The sequence below is a fragment of the Panthera pardus genome, unplaced genomic scaffold, assembly GCF_024362965.1.
Source record: "Panthera pardus isolate Hobbes unplaced genomic scaffold, ASM2436296v1 HiC_scaffold_20, whole genome shotgun sequence".
Classification (NCBI taxonomy): domain Eukaryota; kingdom Metazoa; phylum Chordata; class Mammalia; order Carnivora; family Felidae; genus Panthera; species Panthera pardus.
In genome coordinates, this window is record NW_026526766.1 from 71803712 (window position 1) to 71821626 (window position 17915).

Here is a 17915-nt window from a genome sequence, read left to right on the forward strand (position 1 = left end):
TTTACACCATAGAGATGCATGTGGCATTCTCATAATTTTCTTCCAACTCTCGCTAGCTACGTATGCTGCAGGGCAGGCGGTCTGCAGCCCCCGTGCGGGTTGAACTTGGACCTCTGATCTGAGAGTAGAGTTGGCTGGCAAGGCCATCCCTCCCGAGGCCACCAATATCCTCTTTCTACAAAGAAACCCTGACCCTGTGACTCCTTCTCTTGAAATGCTTTAATGGCTTGATGTTACCTTCAGGGTAAAGCCCAAGCTTTACTATGGCAGAAAGGCTGTTTTATGGGGTGCCTCGGTGGTTCAGTCGGTTAAGCGTCCTACCTTGGCTCAGGTCATGGTCTCACAGTTTGTGGGTTCAAGCCCTGCGTCGGGCTCCGTGCTGACAGCTCAGAGCCTGGAGCCTGCTTCCGATTCTGTGTCTCCCTCTCACTCTGCCCCTCCCCTGCTGGCGCTCTCTCTCTCTCTCAAAAATAAAAACATGAAAAAGTGCGCCATTTTAGGTTACATCCTCGCCAGCACCTCCAGATCCACTTGTTACCATTTTGCCAAACTCACTCACATAAACTCTCATTGTAAACTTCCTGCATTCCTTGACGTCTGCCCTTCCCTTGCTCTGGGCTTTGTGCCTGTTGCTTACTCAAACTCCAGTTCCTCTGACCTCTGCCCCGCTCTCGGGACTCTGCTCAGGGTGCCAACCCTTCCATGACTATCTTCTCTGGTGATATGCCCTGTGTCTGTGCCTCCCCAGCCTCACCCTGCACCTCTGTCCTAGCACTTAATACTCGTTCTTGTAATTGCTCCTGTAGTTGTTTGTGTTCATCATTAAATTCGAAATGTCAAGGGCAGGGAGGGTCAGTCTCTTACTTGACTTTGTGTTCCAAGCGCCTAGCTCAGGACCTGACACAAAGTCCGTTTTATTGAATGAATTAACGAACAAATAAAGATAAGCATGCCTGCAGCACTAATCTTATGCCTACAGCCAATCACGTCATAGGAGCGCAGACTGTGGAGCCAGACCGGTTGGGCCCACTTTCCAGCGTCACCATATGCTTCCTGTATACACTCTCTGCGCCTCAGTGGATTCCAATGTGATCTACTTCTCAGGGTCGATGTGAGAATTAAAGGAAATACCGCATATGAAAAGCCACATTCTTGGTAAAAGCTTGTGTTACAATAAGGATCTCCAGTCACTAAGTGAAAATGAAAGCTTAGTTGCACAGTCGGACAAAGTAGCTCTTCTTCCTCCAAGGCTTGAGGAAAAGAATCGTTCACAATCTGATGGAGAGAGTTGCTTGATCTTTTGTAGGGCAACTGACCTCTCCGCCCTTGGTGGTTCACAGTAAATATTCTATCTAGGGTTCAAGACAAAAAATCAATCTGATTTATTTAAACTATTATAAATAGTGCTATTGTAGCCCATATAATACTGGCCAGAATGTTAGCTGATGGCCTGAACTGCAAGGCCTGGCAGAAAATTGCAAGACCTCACTGCACAGGCCTGCATTCCCATAAGAATAGTCCACAAAATCTGAAGACTGAGCACGTGGTGTTCACAGCGAGCGTTGCAACACGCTATGTGCAATGAGGTGCACCCGTGACATGGGCAACATTCAAGGAATTTTACCTGACTGGAATGTTTCCTGCTATTATTCTTTAAAAGGACAACTGGTTCTGTGTACCTAAAAGACATTTCCTGGGTGTTCTCTGACCCTGAGCACTGAGAGCAGTGAGTGTGGAGGCTGAGGTCTCTAGACCTGGCCATCTGAAGGGGAATTTTCTTGCACATGGCTTTGCAGCTTCCATGGTTCCTAAGCTGTAGGATAAGAATTATTTTATTTTTAATTTTTTTAATGTTTTTTTTTTTTCTTTGAGAGAGAGCGAGCAAGGGCAAGCGGGGGAGGGGCAGAGAGCCAGGGAGATACAGAATCCTCAGCAGGCTCCAGACTCTGAGCTATCAGCACAGAGCCTGATGCAGGGCTTGAACTCATGAGCCCACTTAACCAACTGAGCCACCCAGGCGCCCCGGATAAGAATTATTTTACATGCCAACTGCAGTGCCCCACTCCCCTATCATAAGGCCCCAAACTCTAAACCTTTAAAAGCTTTCCTGAAGACTATAGATGCTGGCGAGGATGTGGAAAAACGGGAACCCTCTTGCACTGTTGGTGGGAATGCAAATTGGTGCAGCCGCTCTGGAAAGCAGTGCGGAGGTTCCTCAGAAAATTAAAAATAGACCTACCCTATGACCCAGCAATAGCACTGTTAGGAATTTACCCAAGGGATACAAGAGTACTGATGCATAGGGGCACTTGTACCCCAATGTTTATAGCAGCACTCTCAACAATAGCCAAATTATGGAAAGAGCCTAAATGGCCATCAACTGATGAATGGATAAAGAAATTGTGGTTTATATACACAATGGAATACTACGTGGCAATGAGAAAGAATGAAATATGGCCTTTTGTAGCAACGTGGATGGAACTGGAGAGTGTGATGCTAAGTGAAATAAGCCATACAGAGAAAGACAGATACCATATGGTTTCACTCTTATGTGGATCCTGAGAAACTTAACAGAAACCCATGGGGGAGGGGAAGAAAAAAAAAAAAAAGAGGTTAGAGTGGGAGAGAGCCAAAGCATAAGAGACTGTTAAAAACTGAGAACAAACTGAGGGCTGATGGGGGATGGGAGGGAGGGGAGGGTGGGTGATGGGTATTGAGGAGGGCACCTTTTGGGATGAGCACTGGGTGTTGTATGGAAACCAATTTGACAATAAATTTCATATATTGAAAAAAAAATAAAATGTAAAAAAAAAAAAAGCTTTCCTGAGATTCTGATGCAGGCACTTTCCAGGACACTGTGAGAAACATTTCAGTGGAGTTGTATCACCATGGGGATGCATTTTACTCAAGTTGACAGTGGAGTGAAGGTGGTGGCCTTGTGGGCAGGAGGGTTGAGGCTCAGCCCCTAGGATATAATTTGTTTGATCTCTAGGTGAAGTGGTTGCAATATTGTGATTTACAGTAAGATACGTGTGTGTGTGTGTGTGTGTGTGTTTGTGTGTGTGTGTGTGTGTGTGTTTTAATGTTTATTTATTTTGAGCGAGCACGAGCAGGGAAGGGGCAGAGAGAGTGAGAAATAGTCCCAAGCAGGCTCCCTACTGTAAGTGCAGAGCCCAAAATGGGGCTTAATCCCATGAAGCATGAGATCATGACCTGAGCCTAAATCAAGAACCAGATATTCAACTGACTGAGCCACCCAGGCATCCCTTTAATAAGAAACATACATTTCATCTTCAGCGCCCTTTCTGGCACAGAGTTCCTAAAACCCTTATAGTTTCCTATGTGAAGAGAGGTCTTTTGTTATGTTAATGAGTTGACTCTAGGACTGCATCTGGAGTTGGGGTTGATTGCCAGGAGAACCAAACTTGGGATTGGAGGTTTGGAACTTTCAGTCCCACCCTCCTGACCTGCAGGGAGGGGAGAGGGGCTGGAGGTTGAATCAATCACCAATGGGCAATGATTTAAATCATGCCGATGTAATGAAGCCTCCATAAAAACCCAAAGGATGGAGTTCAGAGAACTTCCAGGATGGTGAACACATGGAGATTTGAGGAGATTCACGTGCCTGGAGAGGGCATGGGATCTCCAAGCCTTTCCTCATGCCTTGGCTTCTGCATCGTTCCCATCTGGCTGTTCCTGAGTTATTTGCCTTAGTAAATTGGTAATCTGGTAAGTAAAATGTTTCTCTGAGTTCTTTGAGCCACTCTAGCAAATTAATGGAACCCAAGGCAGGGGTGGTTGGAAACTCCAATCCATAGCCAGTTGGTCAGAAGCACAGGTGACAACCTGGACAGGTGTCTGAAGGGGCAGGGGGCCGGTCGGGGGACAGTCCTGTAGGACTGAAACGTTAACCTGTGGGATCTAATGCTATCTCTGGGTAGATAGTATCACAACTGAGTTAAACTCTTGGACACCTAGCTGGTGTCCTGTGCATTGCTGGGTAACATGGGAAGAACCTCTCCCGCCACACACTGGAATCCTGATCGGGAACCCAGTAGTGGCCGGGTGGAAGTGTAATCACCAGTGGTTGCCACAACACACAGGAATCTACAAGGCAGACCATACGGAACAGTAGGTGTTGATCGGCAATCCAGAGGTCTGGTAACAGGAACCTCGAGGCAGAGGAAAACATATTTGAAAAGTTAACAGAAAGTTTTCAATATTTTTTTCTTAGGACCTGTAATTTTGAACTTTATAACCAGGGTAACTGGAACTTTAAATTTTTACTTTGTTTGCATGGATTAGCGCAAGGGGGAAAGTGTATGGAGGAGTACCATGGCTGTGTCTAAAGACATTGAACCAAAGCTGCTGAGCAGAGGTAGGAAGCAGCCTCTGTCCTTCAGAGTCCCACTGATTTGGACCAGCAGTGCCACACCTGTCCGGCCAGGGAAGTCTGGGAAAATGACAAGCTGCCATCTCACTTCTGATCACAGCCCCTCCCAGCTAGGACCACTCAGGCTGCCATACGTCCTGCTGTGACCTTGTCTGGGGGAAACCGGTGTGATTCCATAGACAGCAGTAGCGCTAGAAAGAAAACTGAGCTCTCTTGCATCTGAGAACAGAGACCCCAAAGTCTCAATCCCCAAAGCCTCAACAGAAATGTCGGGCTTCCTGTCCCTGTTACAGCCGGCCTGTATTACAGTGGCCATCAGTCCACACTGCCTGAGGGATTCCAACAGCTGACTTGCCAAATTATCAGGCAAAAGAGATTGCAAATGAAGAGAACGTGTAATTTGTGGTAGAGACCAAGCTGGCCAGAAGATGAGGGTAAGTGGAGGCAGAATAATGGGAGAAACAGGGGAGCCTGGGTGGCTCAGTCGGTTAAGCGTCCGACTTCAGCTCAGGTCACGATCTCGCGGTCTGTGAGTTCAAGCCCCGTGCCGGGCTCTGGGCTGATGGCTCAGAGCCTGGAGCCTGCTTCGGGTTCTGTGTCTCCCTCTCTCTCTGCCCCTCCCCGTTCATGCTCTGTCTCTCTCTGTCTCAAAAATAAATAAAAACGGTAAAAATAAATAAATAAATAAATAAATAAATAAATAAATAAATAAATAAATAATGGGAGAAACAGAGGGGAAAATTCAATCAAAACACAAGGAAGGGGGGAAACATAATGACAACTTTTAAGAAGACAGAGCATAAAAAAATGAAATTCTGGAACTAAAAAGCAAGATCTCTAAATTTAAATTTTCAACGTGTAAATGGAGCAATTACTTGTAAAAACCAAATTCATGTTTGGGGGTGGGAGGGTGTCTCAATAACCCAGAGCCAAAGACAACGAAACAAAACATACTAAATGCAAAAATTCACAGATACAAGACATAGAGGACTCATCAGGTGGAGACTTAATAGACTAACAGTAGGAGTCCTGGGGGAAAGGGGACATGGAAGAAAACTAAAGACATGATTTCCATTGAAGGGGCCCAGGTGGGTTTATTGAAAAGACACACTCCCGGGGCGCCTGGGTGGCTCAGTCGGTTGAGCGTCCGACTTCAGCTCAGGTCATGATCTCACGGTCTGTGAGTTCGAGCCCCGCGTCGGGCTCTGTGCTGACAGCTCAGAGCCTGGAGCCTGCTTCCGATTCTGTGTCTCCCTCTCTCTCTGACCCTCCCCCGTTCATGCTCTGCCTCAAAAATAAATAATAAAACATTAAAAAAAAAAACTTAAGAAAAGACACACTCCCAAAGAAGTGTCCTGGTGAAATTTCTGAGCTTCAAGGATAAATTTCACCCTCATCAGCTTGAAAGAACAAGTTACTGACAAAGGAAAGAGAGTGAGGCCATCATCGGACTATCAGCACTACCTAGGCTCTTGGGAGGCACAGGGATGATATGGATAGGCCAGGGGGGGCAAAGTGGATTATGACTGGAAAAGCTTATGTCCAGTCAAAACATTAGTATAGGAGGGCAAAAAGAAGGCATTTCTGGACCTGTAGGGCTACAGAAGGTACACCAACCATGTACTCTGTCCGAAGTCAAGAAAGTACTCAAGAAAACAACCCCAATCAGAAATCTCTGCATGGGAGAGTTGAAAGAATTCAAGGAAACAGTGGTGAATAATGAACCTTGTGTTAGTCACGGTCTGAAAGGATGATGCTAGTGTAGCATGGAATAATGAGAATTTTTGAATCAGATAAGACTTTTTAGAGGGGAAATTTCAAGTGGCCTTGGCTAAAATTCTAATTTCTCTCAAAACCTAGGAGTAGGGACGTGAAAGAAATTAGGGCTTCAAGCTTTGCGGAGCTTTACAAGTCTCAAGGGAAGGGCTGCCGTGCCATTTCCACGGTGCGCAACAAACAACTCAAAATTGCTCCTTAGACATGAAACGTCCTTTGTCCGTTCTTCCACTGAGGATTTCTTCACTGTAGTAGTAGTATCTCTTCGAGCTCTTTCTCTCCCCGACCCCCCACCCCTTTCTGTCTGCTGTCTCTCTTTCTGTCTCGCCCACCTGGTGGTGACCTTTCTTTACCGCCTCAGCTCTCCAACCTTTTTGTTTGTTTTTTCTCCTACCCACATTCGTCTTACCCTTTGCACGGGGCAGGTTAGCTACAGATTGCAAACTTAGCTCCAGGCCCACCTGTTCAGATCCAAAACCCATCAAGATGTTCAGTGGGACAAAAGGAACAACTTCTCCCTTAGAAATAAAAAAAGGACTAGCAGAAACCTTGTGATTATGGTCTTTCTTTTTACAGGATACACTTTCATTAGAAGGCTGTGCACTTTGGGGCGCCTGGGTGGCTCAGTCAGATAGATAAGTGTCCGACTTCAGTTGCGGTCATGATCTCGCAGTTCGTGAGCTCGAGCCTTGCGTCAGACTCTGCAGACAGCTCAGAGCCGGAAGCCTGCTTCAGATTCTGTGTCTCCCTCTCTCTCTGCCCCTTCCCCGCTCACACTCTGTCTCTCTCTCAAAAATAAACAAACATAAAAAAAAAAAAAAAGAAGGTCCTGTATGAAGTTCAAGGTCATTGGGAAGCAATAGGGTTGAGAATAGGGTTAGGGATGGAGGTGGGAACCATGAGGTGAAGACGGATGGGGTGACAGGGCAGGAGCATGCTAAGCCTTGAAATCCTAGATAAAGAATGTAGGCTTTATCCTGAAGGCAGTGGGGGGGGGGGGGGTGGCATTGAAGGGTTTGTGTTTTAGAAAGATTTCTCTGGTTGCTACATGAAGATAGAGTTTTTAGTGATAATGACCTTGAAGGCAGAGGCCAGAAGGAAATTTTTTGTTCTAATTTAAGAGGAATTCTGTTTATTTATGGAAATCACCGCCACCTTTATGACCTCAGGGTGGCTAGAAACTTTTCTTTTTTCCATTTGTGCAGGTCGGATGGGAATGTGCCACTTACAACCTGGCACTTTCCACAGTGGGAATCCTTTCGTGTCCCATACCGACCCTATATCTGTCTTTATGAGGGTCTGACTCGCAAATTCCCGGGAGGCTGACACCTAAGAAAAATCCTGTCAGAGTGACACCCCACTTCATCTAACTTCCTACCTTCATCTGACTTCTCCAGGACATCACTCTCCAATTTGTTCCTGCATATGACGGGCTCTCAGTGCTAACTTTATTTCCCTTTTCCAGTCTCCCACTCACAGTTTGGCTTTCCCTACTGCTACCTAATATTCAAAACTTAATTCTGAAGAATGTTAAATTAAAACCTTAGGTAGGGGTGCCTGGCTGGCTCAGTCGGATAAGCGTCTGACTCTTGGTTTCGGCTCAGGTCATGATCTCATGGTTCATGAGGTCCAGCCCCATGTCGGGCTCCAAGCTGACAGTGTAGAGCCTGCTTGGGATTGTCTCCCTCCCTCTCTTTCTGCCCCTCGAAACTATCGTGTGGTTGAGTGTAGCTGGAATAAATAAATTTAGCAATTGGTATAATTTCCAAGTCTGCTTCCTGACCCCCGTTATGAGGACTATTATGGTAAAAAAAGCAAACTAAGCCTTCAAGGAGTACTGTCCAATAGAAACATAATGTGAGCACACATTTAATTTTAAATTTTCTAGTGGCCACATTTTAAAAAGGTAAAATGAAACAGGTAAAATTAATTTTGGTAGTATATCTAATTTAACTCACTATATCCACCATAGTATCATTTCAACACTAAATCAACATACAACATATTAGTAAACTTATTTTTGTCCTATGCTACACTTACAGAACAACTTATTACGGACTACAGGTACTCAGTAACCACATGTGGCCAGTGGCTACAGGACTGGATAGCCTCACTCTAGACCTTCTCCTGCCTACCATGAGAGTTAGCCAGAAGCAATGATACATTCCTGGAAGATTCTCAGAAATGCATATGTAATCAAAAAGATTTGATTATGGTTATGGTTATTTGGTAGTGTTTCTTTCATATCCCTTTCTAACATACCTGTTTTATCTCTGCAGTTGTCAGATAAACTCAAAGAAATATATAGTATTCTTACAGATTTAATTAGGTAGTGATTCAAACTGTATCTACTGTTCTGGATGTGCTGTCTTTACTAGAGCAAAGCATAGTTCCTAACATCTGGTGTGCAACTATGGGTGCGATAACTGTTTTTATGCATTCAAATAAGGAGAAAGCATTAGCTGCAATTTGCTTTTACCTGGCAAGCATAGCTGTCCACCTTGGCTGTCTTGCCTTGGGATTACATCAACTCTGCCTCTGTGCCACAATTTAGTCCGTGCTTGACTATCTCCTTGTTCCATAGGACATGATGCTGGCCCATTATATTGATGACATCAAGCTAATAGGCCCTGGAGGCCCGGATGCAGCAGATGCTTTAGGGACCTGAGTAAGATACAGATGTGATTGAAGCGAGAGAAGCATGCCATGAAAATACGGGGGCTGCTGCCTCGTTCAGTGTAAGTCTCTCATATGTGCAAACATTGGGAAAAATTAAACTGGCAACAGTAGGGAAGCTTTATTAAGGAGGAACTTGAGACAATTTCCAATGAAAGCCACGACAAGGCTCATGAAGAGACCATTGCACTAGTGTAGGTGAGACACTAGGCTTTGACCAGATGGGGGTCTAGATCAGGGAGAGTGGAGGCGGGTAACAGTCTCATTCCTGGTTTGGCTGTTGTCAAAGAACTCACATGGCTTTCCAATCACAACTTTTAATATATTAAAAGTCACTACTAACCATTTTTTCTGGGAGTTGACTGAAAAAATTATCAACTCAAATCTGTCCAGATGTCATATGACAGTTCTGTGTGGATTCAAGTTTCAATTTGACATTCCCTGAACTTTCTTTGTTGGGAGGTCCTCAAAAATCACGTTTCTGCAAAGCAAATTAATTCTATAAGAAATATTTCTAAGGAGTAGCATCTTACTCAGTGTTTAACGGGAAGAAGAGAAGTAACATTCGACTATCTAATCATGCACCAAATCTGTGAGCCTATTTATTCCTTCCAAGAACCTTATGACATTGTAATGATTACATTCTTTTTTTTTTTTTTTTTTTGGAGACAAAGAGAGAGTGCGCGCGTGCATGCAAGCAGGGGAGGGGCAGAAGGAGAGAGAGAATCTTAAGCAGGCTCTATGCCCAGCGCACAGCCCTACTCGGGCGCCATCTCGCAACCATGAAATCATGACCTGAGCCAAAATCAAGAGTTGCATGCTTAACCAAATGAGTCACCCAGGCGCCCCTGATTATATTCATTTTATAGATGATAAGAGTAATCAGGGATTCTGACAAGTGAGTTCCCCACTGTTTTCAGAATTCCCACCTGCCAGGCTAACTTAGCCCCAGTTGATCTGGCTGAGGCCCCACTTCTCCTTTTGCTCCATACAAAAGGGCTCACAGAAAACTTAGCAATGCTACGGTCATCGGAAAACTACTGTCTTTTTCACTTCCAGCCTGGGACCACCAGAACCCAATAGGAAAAGCAGAGGGTGGTAGGGGAGTGGGGAGCAAGAGCTCAGTGTGCTCATTCTCAGCAGGGTTGATGGCAACCACTCCCATCTGTAGAGTTACAAACGTGTTCCCCACTTGTTTCTCTATTGAATAAGATCTTCACAAGAACTCTCTGAGTAGGTATCATGAGGTCCATTTTAAAGATAGAGAAACTGAGGGGGCGCCTGGGTGGCTCGGTCGGTGAAGTGCCCAACTTTGGCTCAGGTCATGACTTCTCAGTTCTTGAGTTTGAGCCTTGTATAGGGCTGTCTGCTGTCAGCACAGAGCCTGCTTTGGATCCTCTGTCCCCCTCTCTCTCTGCCCCTTCCCCACTCATTCTCTCTCTCTCTCTCAAAAATAAACAATTTTAGAAAAAAAGATGGAGAAACTGAGACTCAGAAGTAGACTTACATGTGTACAGTTATGTAACTCATAACCAGCAGAGCCAAGGTTTGAGTTCAAATCATCTGACTCCAAAACCAGAACATTTTCCACTGTATCAGGCCACAGAGGAAAATGAAGCATGGAGCATCTTTCTGGATAGAGTCAGGGGTCTGAGATTCCCTGGTAAGGGGCCAGTATCCCTGCAGGGTGTCCTTCTTTCCTCAGGTTGCTTTGGGACTTTAAGGCAAATCACTGTGTATTGTAGTCAAAGGCTGGTGTGGCATGCTTTCTCAAGCATCCAAGCCCAAGGATGGTCATATATTAGGAAACAAGGTGGTGTTCATTCACCATACTCCTCCCTCCTAAGCCAGCTTCCAAAGTGACTGAGGCATAATCATAAGATCTCACAAAAACAAAGCTCAAAATACTAGCTTTATGGCTGAAAAGGAGACCATGGGTTCACCTCCCCAGACTTTCTATTATTTATCCCCAGAATGGCAGTCTTTTCTCTCTGAGGGGCAGAATATATCCCAGTAAGTTCATGGCATGGAGGAGCAGAGAACCTGAGTTTTCAGAAAGCAAGCTGCTCCAAAAGAGAATTTTCTGGTTAGTCACTTCTCCCTTGGGGAGCGCTGTGTGAAGGAGAGAGGGGCTGAACGTGTCTGCCCGTGCTTTCACCTCTTCTCTATGACAGTGTGAGGAAGGGGGAACAAGCATTCCTTCCTCTCAACACTGTGCTTCCCACATTGCAACATCCTGAGTGTACCAGGGATCGTCAGCAGATGCAATATGTAATTCATTCTGACGAGGAAAGAAAGACAATGGTCTTGATGTCTTATCTAGAATGGTAGGTAAACGAGACAATCGTGTAAGAGGAAGGACTAGTAACCAGGAAGAGCAGATGTGTTATTTGCAGACAGGTGGAACAACCAAATTAGAGTTTCAGGGCTGTAAAGAACTTAGAGATCATGTACAACAAATCCCTGCTTACCTGACAGGCTTGTTTGGCAAGGTCATGTGGGAATTCATGGGGCTGGGATGTGAGTCCAGCATTTAGTTTGGTTGTCCTAAAGAAGTCTAATGACCTCAGCCCCATACCCATGACCCCCTTCTAAGGCTTTCTCACCTTAGGGCCCATGCTGCTACTGTTGAGCCCTCCAGCATGGCCATAGCTGAAGGGGGGAAGGGTAGCCAGCCTAGATGCTGGTCTATAAACTGAGCAGGAGGGACTCCAGTGACTAATTGAACCCGCTAGATTCTGTCTTTTGAGGATTTTTGAATATGAGACATTGGGCTCTGAGCAATTGATAGGAAGGGCAAAAGACACAGAGAACAGCAGTAAGAAGGCATGAGCTGAAGCTATGAGTGAGCAGGGTGTGAGGTCAGATGAAGAGCAAAAAGCGTTTCATAGGTGGAGATGTGAACAGCAAAGAAAGGATGGAGGAGCTGGGTTCAAACGATGGGGAAGCTCTGGAGTAGCGATTAGCTCCTCCTGCTGCGGAGGGAGGTGTAGAGATCACCCAGCTGCCAGACCACGTTGGATCCTGCTACCTTCCAATTACCAAACTATGTTCTAGGCCCAGGGGAGGTTAGCTGTTGAGCTATTAATAGGGTCACCAGGGACCTGGTTATATGGCCAAGATGTCACCCTTTCTTAAAACATGTAGCTTCATAAAACACCAACACTCAGGGTAAAATGGGTAAGCCTTTTTGTACATTACAACCCAAACAGGCTAACACGCTGGCTTTTCCACTAGCAACTGCACCTGTACAAACCACATAAATCAGTATTAAAAGTTTTGATCCCATAGTTGTGTCCCCTCTGGCAGCAACACCTACAGTTTTTTGATTGGCCCAGAATTCACTTATGATCCTTTCCTCCATCCCAAATAATCACTATCAGAGCCTTAGAAACCTCCTGGTACAGTAAATTTCATATATTAAAAAATAAAAAAAAAAATAAAAAAAAAGAAACTTTGCTTCCATAAAAAAAAAAAAAAAAAAAAAGAAACCTCCTGGTACAGCCTATACTACTCCTTTTTCCCTAAGCAGGCACTCCTTGGGCACCGGGTGCCTCTGTGTTTAGTGTCTGTCCTAAGGTCCAAGAATAGCATGAGCAGTCGTGATGAGTAAGTGCCCAGAGCATGACTCCCTATTCACGAAACGTGGAGCAGCTGGGTGGGAATGCACGTGTTGGATGAAGGGAGGTAAGTCAGGTGGGAAGATAAGAAGAATGCCCGGCTAGCTAGGAACTGTAATCTCTAGCTTTGCTTGGATGTGCCCTAACCTACTGCGACTTGACCTCCTCGCCTTCTTCACCGCATTTTTGCCCTCTGCCACTCTTCTCTCCTCCCCCTTCCCCCCTTCCCTGGCCTCTCTATGGGACTCTGGGGTGATATGAGTAAACCCCAACAAAGCTTCTACCAAATCCAGGTCTCCTTCTCCTAGAGAGTCTCCAGTGATAAGAGCATGGATTTTTCACAGTTGGTTACAAACTTGACTTTATTTTCTCACCTATAAAATTGGCAAAGTTCAGTCTCTCCAGCAAACGGTGTTGGGAAAGTGACATGTGGAAAAATGAAACTGGACCACTTTCTTACAACATACACAAAAATAAATTCAAAATGGATGAAAGACCTAAACATAAGACAGGAAGCCATCAAAATCCTTGAGGAGAAAGCAGGCAAAAACTTCTTTCACCTCAGCCACAGCAGCTTCTTACTCAACACCTCTCCAGAGGCAAGGGAAATAAAAGCAAAAATGAACTATTGGGACCTCATCAAGATAAAATGCTTCCGCACAGCAAAGGAAACAATCAGCAAAACTAAAAGGCAACCGACAGAATGGGAGAAGATATTTGCAAATGACGTATCAGATAAAGGGGTAGTATCCAAAATCTATAAAGAACTTATCAACACCCAAAAAACAAATAATCCAGGGAAGAAATGGGCAAAGTTTAAAAGCCCACTTTATTTACAAAGGTGTAGGAAAACAAGTACTCTCATACATTGCTGGTGGACATATAAATTGGCACAATTTTCAGGCTGAAAATTACAAATCACATGCCTTTTGACTTAATTAGCTCCACGTCTAAGAATGTATTCTAAAGATATACACGTAGCAAACTTTACTCGCTTTCTTTCAGGAAGCATCCATTAAGGATGGCTCCAGTGAAGAAGCAGCAGTCTTTGGAATTCTCTGTAGCCCATGATATGGGATAACCAGTGTTGTATGTAGCCAACAGCCTGTCTGGGTTGAGAATAGATATAGGTAGGTGGCCTTTCTCTTTCTATCAAGCCTTTCTCGATTTTTCCAATAGAACGACATACAGAGCACCGCACTACATCCCTTACAGAGTGCAACTGAAGAACTCAAACTATTCACCAACTATTCTGCCTTTCTGATGAATGAAAGAGTATAAGAGGGTTGTGACCATGTAATAGGGGATATTGGGCAAAAAGCGACAGTAATGTTGCATAGGAAATGCCAGAGTACGGTGTAAACGGGAAGTCATTTTCAGTTCTGACCTCAAGCAGGAAGGGGCCCCTCTAGCCAGACAGCCTTTAAAACTCCTTTTTGCCACCACAATCTGTAATGAATTCAGCCACTAGAAGAGCGCACAGAGTCCTTGGTTAGAGATTCAGAGCGCCAGGCTCACTCAGCTATTCCCAGACTCAGCATCCAAATACCGGTACCTTGAACCATGTGCAGAAAGATGACCTATAGCAAATGGATCCTATAGAAAGAGGCAGACCTCCCAGTGCAGGGCACACTGTGTGAGACGGGGAGACATGGGCTACCTACAGAAAATTAGACCCAACCTGCCCCTTTGCTTTAGGGTCATTGCCAGAATCATCTAAAGAGGATCCAGAGCTGGGGTTCAGAAGCCATCACGGGCTGTTACCCAGGGTGTATTATATAGCCTTGCTTCAATCCTTCTCAACATTTCACTTTGCCATTTCCATAAAGTTCTGAGCTTGGCGAATTCCAAGGCAATATTAGAGTCCTCTAGAAAAATAAAGATAGGTACTGCCTTTTACTAATTTTTTCCCCACCATTCCTGCCATACATTACAACAGTTCTTCATTTCAGGGGGTAATTGGATGGAAAGATGATTTCATTTGTCTATTTTATGTAGGACGAGGCTTCCTGTGCTTTCTTTTCTTATCTGCAGTATCAACTTTTATGATTCTGTGGTAAATTTACTAACATGGAAAGAATAGGGGATAAGGGGAGGGGGTTGAATAGAATAATGGTGGGGTCTGGAGTGCCTGGGTGGCAGAGAGATACTTCAAAGAGAAGAATGAATAGCAAGGCCCTAAATAAGTTGTACTCTGAGTTTAGTAATGTTAGCTGTGTTCATTGTGAGGACAGGTGTTTGCCCTCTGATAATAAGTAGACTTTAATCTTAGGTGTGAGTACAAGTCATGTCAACAGGGGTGGTTCCAGAGAAATTCACAGTTATTGCCCAAGACGCAACATTAGCCCACAACCAAATTCTCACACTGAAAAGTCACTGGCAAGTAGGAATGCCAGTCTTGATACAGCTCATTAGGTAACAGAAAAGGAACTGATCCTCCAAGTCAACAAACATCTTTGGATGCTTCAAGGGCTAGCCAGGCAAGCCATTCCAGCAAGGGAGAGGTGTGGCTCTGGTGTGTGGTGACACACGGTGAACACCCAAGCTCCGTAGTGCTGATTAGTTGTGTAATGGGTGGATGAGTCAAAGATCATGCTTCCTAGTTTGTCAGATACTTGGTAGCTCCCAGGAACTTGCTCCAGACTTCCAGTGGCTCCATGCAAGCAATCCTGGGGCTGATTACGAGACCACATCAAGACTCAAATTTCAGTGTCATAAGCACTGAAGCAAAATCCTCCTGACTCACATCCTTTAATCCAAAGAGGAAGATTTCAGTCAGAGATTGTGTTTCTGTGAGCATCTTTACTTTCACCAGGGCCTTGTGAATTTATGTGGACAGCACAGGAGGAGCAGCAAATTAAGAGTCTGGTCCAGCAAAATCAGCTCTGGCAAGGTATGAAATCTTACCCACAAGACATGGTCGTGCTGCCCAGTCCATAGCACCAACAGCTATGGTACCATGTTCCCTGCAGGGAGCTTCCTCTTCCAAGTCCCCTGTAATGTTGGTATCGACACTTATCACCCTGCTACCTTATAGTTTGGGAATGGATGGAATGGTTAGCTTTCCTTCTCATCCCCAGGGCTCCAGGAAGAACAAGTAGTCATATACTCCTAGGTTTAATCCCTGGCTAAGGTACTTAATAATTGGATGACCATGGGCAAATAATCTGAGTCTCGATTTCTTCATCTGTTTATTAAAAATAGTAATACCCACTCTGTAGGGTGTTTTTTGAAGATTAAATTAAATCAGCTCTATAAAGTGCCTAACACAGTGCCTAGCACAAAAAAAATGGTAGTTTTCATCTCTGGAATTACTGAGTCTCAGAACTGGAAAAAATGTTAAAGGTTATCCAATAAGACCCGCCTTCTGTTATTCTGTTGCCAGAAGCCCCTATTACACCTCCAAGACATGTGGCCATCCAGCCTCTACTTTGAGTGTATCAAGGCAAGAGACAATACTCCTAGGAGTTCTGAGGTTCTTGCTGAAATTGAGCTGAAATATAGCTCTAAGGGGCTTCGACTATTTGGAATAGTAACCCCTTACCCACGTACAAGAGTAGCACTCTGACTGTGCAGACTTGTACCACACATCTCTGGGCGATGCTGTTCACACAGACCACAATGTAAATGGTGCCTCCTGGAGTTGGGCATTGTGATGGCCCTGTCTATGTATAAGTCATCCAAATATTTAGTGTCAACCTCACATTCCTTTGAGTCTTTTCTTCTCCAATGAAAACCTCCAAATTGCTTCTATCATGTCTCACATGACAAGTTTTGCATCTCTCATCACTCAAGTCACTCAGTGCTCAACTATGTACTGCCTGGATCTGGGCACAATGCTTTAGTCATCATCTGACCAGTCTGGAGAAATGAGACCCACTTTTCACATTTCACACCACTAAGCTATGTTCTCTCACCCCAATTCCATCCTGAACTTGTATGGTTCGTTTTATTATTTCAGTTCTCATTTAATCCTTACACTTGCCCCTATGAAATTTCATCCAGCTGGGTACAGCTCATCATTCCAGATGGTGAAGACATCTTTGTATCATGCAACATACTCATTCTCTCATGTTGGTACAGAGATTACTCAAGACTCACAGGACAAAGGGCAGAGTTCTTTCTCCCACTCTTAGAAAATTCCCCCTAACTGACATAGATTCTTTTTTCTTTCCTTCCTTCTTTTTTCCCTTCCTCCCTCCCTCCCTCCCTCCCTTCCTCCCTCCCTCTCTCCCTTCCTTCCTTCCTTCCTTCCGATACTTGTTTCACTAACATACAGTTAAGATGTCTCTTTATTGACCACAACTGTACTATGGGAGACTTTGTTGAGTTTCTTGTTCAAATGATTTATTCCTTCAGACAACAGTGTTGGGCACTGCTGTGTCTTGATACTGTAGTAGATACCTATAGTACAGGCAATGTTGTGCTGGAAAACATTTAACACTGACTTCCCAGAAAAAAAATCTTTGATCTGTAGCATTTGCTGATTTCCATGACATAAGTACTTCCAAAATGGCAGACTTCAAACTATCAATGTGATGTCACTGAACACGGAGTTGGGAGGAGATGTGCACAATTAGCTCTTGTGAACTAGCATGAGCCAACTCCAGCACACTACTGATGAGGTACACATGAATCATAGGTGGTTTCTGCCTTAGAAAAACTCCAAGAAGTTTTTAGAATCTATGACGCACAATGCCCTTCTTCTCTCTAGACCTACTATGCAGAAACAATGTCAGTGAAGGATATAAGATTTGTCAGGTATAAGTTGTTCTCAGTGAACCATTGTGCTTCATACTTGCAGTGGACCTTTTAAGTGGTTGTGAACCTAAATGTTTCGTTCAAAATTATTTCCAGAAGCAAGGTTAAACTCATTCACCTATAGTTTAAGGAATCCTATCTCTTCCTTTAAAAAAAAATTAGTACAGGGGTCCCTGGGTGGCTCAGTTGGTTAAGCGTGTGACTTCAGCTCAGGTTGTGATCTCATGGTTGGTGGGTTCGAGCCCTGCATCAGGCTCTGTGCTGTCAGCTGGAGCCTAGACCCTGCTTCAGATTCTGTGCCTCCCTCTCTCTCTACCCCTTCCCTGCTCACACTGTCTCTCTCCCTCTCAAAAATAAATAAACATTAAAAAAATTTAGGGGTGCCTGGGTGTCTCAGTTGGTTAAGCATCTGACTTCAGCTCAGGTCATGATCTCACAGTTCGTGAGTTCGAGCCCCACCTCAGGCTCTGTGCTGACAGTTCAGAGCCTGGAGCCTGCTTTGGATTCTGTGCCTCCCTCTCTGTCTCTCCCCCACTCACACTCTGTCTCTCTCTCAAAAATAAATAAACATTAAAAAATTAAAAAAAAATTAGTATAGGGCACCTAGATGGCTCAGTTGGTTGAGTGTCCCACTCTTGATTTTGGCTCAGGTCATGATCTTACAGTCGTGAGATTGAGCCCCATGTGGA

General features: G+C 44.6%; 1 protein-coding gene and 1 long non-coding RNA gene across 6 annotated transcripts in view; both read right to left on the bottom strand.

Annotated features, from left to right (window-relative positions):
* The window catches only part of SUSD1 (sushi domain containing 1), a 249583-nt gene that overhangs the window by 1917 nt on the left and 229751 nt on the right, over positions 1 to 17915 (bottom strand). For 2 of the 5 annotated variants that reach the window (XR_008424308.1, XM_053908178.1), the window contains one exon: positions 5295 to 8833. The exons of 1 other annotated variant lie outside the window; for it this stretch is intronic. Coding sequence is in view for 1 of the 4 variants with exons in the window: in XM_053908178.1 (XP_053764153.1) it covers positions 8826 to 8833 (8 nt within the window). In the remaining 3 variants the exon portion in view is untranslated. Of the gene's footprint in view, positions 1 to 5294; positions 8834 to 9188; positions 9327 to 17915 lie in introns of those variants that run through there. 2 more of the 5 variants (XR_008424310.1, XR_008424309.1) reach the window with 2 other exon arrangements.
* Positions 9488 to 16653, bottom strand: LOC128778631 (uncharacterized). Its single transcript, XR_008424311.1, has 2 exons — positions 12338 to 16653; positions 9488 to 12240 (listed from the first exon to the last, which is right to left on the bottom strand). It is a non-coding gene; the product is annotated as an uncharacterized LOC128778631 (long non-coding RNA).